General features: G+C 51.7%; 1 protein-coding gene across 1 annotated transcript; it reads left to right on the forward strand.

Annotated features, from left to right (window-relative positions):
- Positions 1–1,826: 1,826 nt before the first annotated feature.
- LOC311171778 (N-acetyltransferase family 8 member 2-like) lies at positions 1,827–7,520 on the forward strand (the record flags this gene model as incomplete). Its single annotated transcript, XM_084234836.1, is given in 6 exon segments — positions 1,827–2,291; positions 2,293–2,512; positions 2,516–2,663; positions 4,359–4,498; positions 5,496–5,601; positions 7,108–7,520. Coding segments are annotated over 6 exon segments (1,353 nt in total). The 5' UTR covers positions 1,827–1,965.
- Between the last annotated feature and the right edge of the window lie 297 nt (positions 7,521–7,817).

Raw genomic sequence — 7,817 nt, forward strand, 5'->3', positions numbered from 1 at the left:
ATAAACCATGGTAATGTTCCTCCCCATTTAACAGCATATTGAAGGCCAGCTGCGACTCTTGGAATAGAGTCCAAACTCCTCGATCTGGACCACAGGCCCTGTGTGCCAGGGTTCTGCTACCCTCACCACGCCTCCCTCCGCAGACAAGTTACCATCAGTCCTGAAAGCCTTGTCCTTGTCCTGCCTCAGGGAATTCAGTCCTCTGGTCCCTCAGCCTGAAATCCTACCCCTTACTCTGCCTAGCTCAGGCTGCCTCCCCTCTAGTCTCTGCCTCACATCCCCCCAGAGGCTCACATCACACTCACTTGGATGCAGGCGTTTACATGGTGCCTGGCCCCAAACAAGCACATAAATATCACACACACGAGCTGGATTCTGATAGTGATACTTGCCTCAAAGAACTATAAGAAAACAGAGCTAGGGACTGAGATGGTCTGGGGGAGGACATATAGGGAGGGGTTCAAGGAAATTTCTGGAAGATGCCCCTTCCTAACATATCAATTCCAGGAGAAGGGACTTGTCTGTTTCTTCTGCACTTGTCTGTCTTACTGCTGCTACATCTCAGTAAAAAAATTTTTCACAATTGCTCAGGCACAGGTGTGACAAAGGTCAGAATCCACAGTAGCAGCACACAGTCCAGGCACCTGTGGCTGAACATCAGGGAGATTGTCTTGAAAGGGACCCCTGTACAAGAGCTACATCCTACTGGGTGGAGGGAGGGCTGATGGATGGATGAGGGGTGTAAGAAAGTGCAGGGAATAAAAATGATCAAATGACTTAGACCAAGTCTCATGTGCCCAGGTAGGGTTGTGGACTCTGACCTGGGATGGCGGAGCACAGGGTGAGGGAGACATTTCAGCAGCTGTGTGGAGGTGCTGAGATGGAAAGCAGGGAACACGAGCTAGGTGGGACATGCTCCAGGGCTGAACTCCCATGGGAGCAGGGATGAGGGCTGTCCATACAGGCCACTCCTGAGCTGTTTCAGACCTTGTCTTTTCTCCTCCAGATAACTCTCTGGTGAACACAGGGGGAAATGGCATGGGCTCTCTGCTCTGCCTACCCCAGCTCCTCATTCCTGGGGTTTATCATTAACAAATGTCTGAGTCAGCCAATGAGGTTGCGCTAAGAGCCTGGTACCCAGAGGTGAAGCTGGCCTTGGACAGTCTCTACTGGATGCCGGCTGGAGGCTGAGGGCAGAGTCTAGGCTGAGGCCACCCTGGACAGTCAAGGCTCATGGTAGCAGGTGAGAGAACATGGGTGGAAGGACAGTGCTAGGAGATGGTGGGACCCCACAAATCCCCTGACCCTCAAGTCTGGGCTATTTCAGGTATTTGGCTCTTAAGTCAACTCGGCAGCCTAAAAATTCATCCCAGGGGAATGGACTTTTGCTGAAATGTATGCTTGGGAACACAGGACTCCTGCAATGGATGTTCCCTGGGAGAGGGAGTAGAGGGAGGACACAGCTGGTCTGGCTGTCCCCAATGGAAAATAAGCTGAGAGCTGTAAAAGGGGAGAGAGGATGGGTGGGAGGGCACTTGACAGACTGCAGCTTAGGCAGCTTATTAACTTCTCAGCACTAGCCAAGATGGCAAGTGTTTATATAAGTTTTCATATAAGTTTTCTATAAGTTTTCTGTAAGTTTTTATATAAGTTCTTCACGTGTTGTTCAGGTGAAGAAACAGGAGCTCAGAGAGGTTAATGGACTTGCCTAGAGCACACACCAGAAATGGACAGAGCCAGGATGAAATAACTGTCTTCTGGCCCAACACCTCCAGGCTCTGTGGCCTACTTCCTCTTGGGCAAAAGAGCCAGAGAGTGAAAACCTGAAGTAGGGTCTCACTTGTTCTGGTAAGTGGGAGCGATGTGGGCACTCACCTGGCTTCCTCTTTTTCCCAGGGCTGTTGGGCTGCTACGCCGGGACTCCAAGCATCTCTTGTGGACTCAGATTAATGTACAAAGCCATCCATGGCTCCTTTTCCCCCTTGTAACGTCCGCAAATACCAGGACAGGGATCAAAAGAGGGTCTTGGAGCTGTTCTCCCAGGGGATGCAAGAACATGCCCCAAACAACTTCTGCCACATGCTGAAGCTTCCCCGAATAGTCCTGCTCCTGCTTGGGGTGCCTTTTGTTGTATTCCTGGTCAGCGGCACCTGGCTCCTGGCCCTCCTGGCCAACGTTTCTCTCCTTGCTGCCCTGCGGTTCTTTGCCAAATACCCCTGGACTGAATTTGAAGTCATGTCTTTGCGCACAGACATGTCTGATATCACCAAATCCTACTTCAGTGAGCATGGCTTGCTTCTGGGTGGCTGAATGTGAGGGGCAGGTGGTGGGCATGGTGGGTGCTCTGCCCGTGAAGGACCCTGCCCTGAGGAAGGAGCGGCTGGAGTTGCTTCACCTTTGTGTGGCTTTGGGGCACCGAGGCCGCAGGATAGCCAAAGCCCTGGTCAGGACTGTCCTCCAGTTTGGGCAGGACCAGGGCTACAGTGCAGTCGTCCTCAGCACCAGCTCGCTGTAGTACTCTGCTCTGGCCCCCTACCAGCGCATGGGCTTCCAGAAGACACACCACTACTTCTTCTCCTTGTGCTGGAGGATAATTGCTGTACATTCAATTCAATTCATCTACCACCTTCCCTGTGCTCAGGTCTCCAAGGAGATGAAGCAAGGTGGAGCCTGTGACCCGCTCATAGTGGATTAGTCAGGAGAGGATCAGCTCTGCTGCAGTAACAAGCAAGCTTGAAATTGTGTGACTCACAATAAAAGCTGATTGCTGGTTCATGTCAGAGCCCTAAGTCATGCTGGTGTCTGCTTCACTGGGTCCTTGTGGGTTAACAGTGTTTTGTGTATCTAGTGCTACAACATATTACATACAACAGCAGCCACATAATAAGAGGAACTTTTCATTTTCTTGTGAGGCTGTGGTCAACAATCTAGTGTGCACAAACAAACATGGCTGCACAGCTCTTTTGGTCTGACTGGCCTTGTTCACATGTTGTGGAATGGTTTGGGGGGCAGGGAGATGGGGCTTACTTATGTTCCAGCAGGCTAGGTCAGGCTTGCTTTGAAGGTAGTTGCAGAAGAACAGAAGTGAAGAAGAAACAAGATGAAGCTTTTCCATTCTCTGTAGGTGACATACCTGCTAACATCCATGAGATGGATGGGAGTGGAGAGAGGGGACCCTGCCTTTAGAGAGGGTCACATGACAAAAGGAGCATGAGGAGTGTGAGAAAGACCGGGGACAATGAGGCCATCAATCTGCTCTGGGACCAAGGTGTCTGCTGCAGGGGAAGAAGGAACCCAGGGACAGAGTGGAGATACACTGGGCTAGACCTACAGAGGCACAGGCACATCCCACTGGCCAGATGTCAGTGCCTGGACCCCAACATGCCTAAAGTGAGACTGGGAGTGTGGGCATCCAGGAAGAGGAAATGGGATTGGCCAGTTTCCCTGACCTGCCAGAGCTGGGACCAGCCTCTGTCCCCAAATGCTTCTGGACTCCAGATGTTCAGGAGACTCTGGCCTGACCACATCATCCCTCAAGGCTCTGATACAAATGCAGATGGGGTTTGTTAGCTATGTTGTGTATGCCCCATTGTGAGCCCTTCCCTACCTGCTAGCACTGGAACTGGGTGTGCCCCCATAAGGCCTGGAGCCTTTACTGGGTCCCCCAGCCACAGGCTTGGTCCGAGGATGAACTGAGCCTTCTCTGCGCCAGCATGCTCCATCCCTTTGAGGGACCAAGGAAGTCCTGGGTCCCTCTCAGCCTGGCTCACGTGACCCTGCAGTTTTGCCACCCTTTCTACTCTGGCAGTGTCCTCTGCTCACAGATGAACTCGTCTGAAGGGTCAGCAGGTCACAGGCCCAACCCTGTCCTGCCAAATGGATTTGTACAGGCGTGTTGCACTCGGTGGAGACCTATCAGTCTTGTCCACGGGACTCAGCTCTCTCTTTCCTCCGTTTCAGCCTCTTTTCTCCCTGCCGCTGTCACTCACAGTGCCTTCTGCCTAGCCACCAACATATCCGGGCCCGCTGCCTTTTCCCCTTCAGCTGTGCCCTCAGAAAACTCAGCCATGCACAAGACCTCTTCAACTGACCTAATCTGCCATTTCATCAAGCCCACTGCCTCCTGAGTTGTGACTGCATTTCCTTTTGAATGGTGGAGTTCGGCTGCCTCTCCAGTGTGCTCCTGCCTCTCTTGCTGCCCCTCTGGTTTTCCTGGGCCCTGTCAGCTGGCCCCCAGGAGGAGATCCCAACAGGCACTGGCCTGCGCCTGCACCATGGGACACCTACAGAGGTTAATTGAGAGGACGCTTTGAGAGGTTAATTGAACAACAGTTACAATGTGGTGTTTTTAATTCTAGAGAAACCTGGCCCATGCCCACCAGGGCTGTACATGCCAGAGAACTGCTTTCTTCCTCCTGATCTCAGTGATCTTTGCAACCCCGTGTCCCACCTCAGCTGGAAAGTAGAGGAGCTGACAAACACCGGAGGGGTGGCAGAGGTAGGAGGAGAAAACTGCAGGCAGAGGGAGAGCAGGGACTAAGACTGATGCAGAAAGAGCCTTGCTTGATAGAAAGGAGCAAAAAAGGGCCCAGGGTTGGGGCTTGAGTGCAGGGCATTGGAGCAGGTGATGGACAAGGCTGAGGCTGGTTCTGAATGTTCAGGAGCAGTAGCCTTGCTCTCTGGGATGCCTCCAGCTTGAGTGGGTGCTGCTCCAATGCCCAGCATGACCCTACTGGGCACAGGAGGTAGCCTGTCCACACAGCCCCTCCTGAGGTTAAGGAGCACTGATGTTTGACACTTCCTGGTGACTCTTAAGTCAAACTGATGCCAATGAGCCTGGACTTTGGCTGAGAGAGGATGTTGATGGCTGTGTGTGTGTGTGTGTGTGTGCATGCGTACCTGTGTGAGAATGTGGGGAAAGCCTTGGGAAATGGTGGACTGAAAAAATACTTTTTCTGTACTGGGGTGTGTGCTGTGGCCCCTCCAGGCCCATGGTAATGAAGACAGATGTGAGAAGGGCCTCTCGGAGCTACATAGAGGTCCACATTTCTGGTTTGTATAGGACCCTTTGGGCAGAGTAGGGTACTGACAGTTTCAGTAAGTAGGAAGGAGGGAGGATATGGTCCAGCTATTTCAGAGGTCAGTGCTTGGACCCAGAAAAAGACACCTAGAATGCTGACTCTTAGCTGGCCTGCTCCTCTCTTCAGTTAATAAGTGATTTGTTACATTTGAAGCATGAGGTCTCATTTTAAATTTGGTAAAAATTTAAAGTCATTAAGTTGCTCTGGTTCAAGCAGTGAATTTGTAATTCTGTTGTGGGTGCACGCAGGGGCCTGTGACTCCTCCCTCTGCTCCTTCCTCTTCCTATTTTACAAATTAAAATGTATACAACTTGAGATTAGCCATGTCAGTAATTTTTAAGAGTACAGTTCAGCAGCACTAACTACATCACAGTGTGTAACCATCGCCTCTAACTACTCATACTTTTCCAACAGGCCAAACAGAAACTCTATACCCATTATGACATGTCTGGGTGTCTACCAACTGAGTGTCAACACAAGGAGCTGCATCATACTGGGTTGACGGAAGGGTGGCCAGACGGTTGGGCAGCCTAGATGTAAGTGCAGGGAATGAAAATTGTCTAATGACTAAGACCATTTCGGGCCAGGCAGGGCAGAAGCCCAGTTGTGAAGGCCTCATGTGCCCAGGCTGTGGTCGTGGACTCTGACTGGGATGGCAGAGCACTCCTCCATACCAGCAGCTGTGTGGACGTGCTGAGGTGGAAGGCAGGGAACAAGGGCTAGGTGGGACATGCTCTAGACTCAACACCCATGGGTGCAGGGGTGAGGGCTGTCCTTAAGGGCCAGGCCCCTGTGCTGTTCCAGACCCTGCCTCTCCTCCTCCAGACAACTCCCTAGTGACCACAGAGGGGAATGGAGTCTGGGCTCTCTGCTCTGCCTAACCCAGCTCCTCATTCCTAGGGTTTAGAATGAACAAATAAAACAGCAGCCTGCAAATGAGATTGTGATCAGAGCCTGGTCCCCAGAGGTGGAGCTGGCATTGGACAGTCTCTGCTGGATGTAAGTTGGGGCATAGGGCAGAGGCCAGGCTGAGGCCACCCTAGACACAAGATTCGCTGGTAACAGGTGAGAAGACATGGGTGGAAGGACAGTGCTAGGAGGTGGCTGGACCCCACACAATCTTTGGGCCCTCAAGTCTGGGCTATTTCAGGTATTTAGCTCTTAAGTCAACTCGGCAGCCTAAAAATTCATCCCAGGGGAATGGACTTTTGCTGAAATGTATGCTTGGGAACACAGGACTCCTGCAATGGATGTTCCCTGGGAGAGGGAGTAGAGGGAGGACACAGCTGGTCTGGCTGTTCCCAATGGAAAATAAGCTGAGAGCTGTAAAAGGGGAGAGAGGATGGGTGGGAGGGCACTTGACAGACTGCAGCTTAGGCAGCTTAGTTACTTCTCAGCACTAGCCAAGATGGCAAGTTTTTATATAAGTTCTTCACGTGTTCAGGTGAAGAAACAGGAGCTCAGAGAAGTTAATGGACTTGCCTAAGGGCACACACCAGAAATGGACAGAGCCAGGATGAAATAACTGTCTTCTGGCCCAACACCTCCAGGCTCTGTGGCCTACTTCCTCTTGGGCAAAAGAGCCAGAGAGTGAAAACCTGAAGTAGGGTCTCACTTGTTCTGGTAAGTGGGAGCGATGTGGGCACTCACCTGGCTTCCTCTTTTTCCCAGGGCTGTTGGGCTGCTACGCCGGGACTCCAAGCATCTCTTGTGGACTCAGATTAATGTACAAAGCCATCCATGGCTCCTTTTCCTCCTTATAACATACACAAACACAGGATAAGGATTGAAAAAGGGTCTTGGGCTGTTCTTTCAGGGGATGTGAGAATATGCCCCCACCACCTTCTATCACTTGTGAAGCTTCCCTGAATAGTCCTGCTCCTGCTTGGGGTGCCTTTTGTTGTATTCCTGGTCACCGGCACCTGGCTCCTGGCCCTCCTGGCCAACCTTTCTCTTCCCGGCCCTGTGATTCTTTGCCAAACACCCCTGGACTGAATTTGAAGTCATGTCTTTGCTCCTACTTCAGTGAGCATGGCTTGCTTCTGGGTGGCTGAATGTGAGGGGCAGGTGGTGGGCATGGTGGGTGCTCTGCCCGTGAAGGACCCTGCCCTGAGGAAGGAGCGGCTGGAGTTGCTTCACCTTTGTGTGGCTTTGGGGCACCGAGGCCGCAGGATAGCCAAAGCCCTGGTCAGGACTGTCCTCCAGTTTGGGCAGGACCAGGGCTACAGTGCAGTCGTCCTCAGCACCAGCTCGCTGCAGTACTCTGCTCTGGCCCTCTACCAGCGCATGGGCTTCCAGAAGACACACCACTACTTCTTCTCCTTGTGCTGGAGGATAATTGCTGTACATTCAATTCAATTCATCTACCACCTTCCCTGTGCTCAGGTCTCCAAGGAGATGAAGCAGGGTGGGGCATGTGACCTGCTCATAGTGGATTAGTCAGGAGAGGATCAGCTCTGCTGCAGTAACAAGCAAGCTTGAAATTGTGTGACTCACAATAAAAGCTGATTGCTGGTTCATGTCAGAGCCCTAAGTCGTGCTGGTGTCTGCTTCACTGGGTCCTTGAGTGTTAGCACTATTTTGTGTATCTAGTGTTAACTTACATACAAAAGCAACCAGAAAATAAGAGGAAACATTTCATTTTCTTGTGAGGCTATGGTCAGCAATTTAGTGTGCACAAACATGGCTGTGCAGCTCTTTTGGTCTGACTGGCCTTGTTCACATGTTGTGGCATGG

The sequence above is a fragment of the Talpa europaea genome (assembly GCF_964194135.1).
Source record: "Talpa europaea genome assembly, chromosome: 6".
Taxonomy (NCBI): Eukaryota; Metazoa; Chordata; class Mammalia; order Eulipotyphla; family Talpidae; genus Talpa; species Talpa europaea.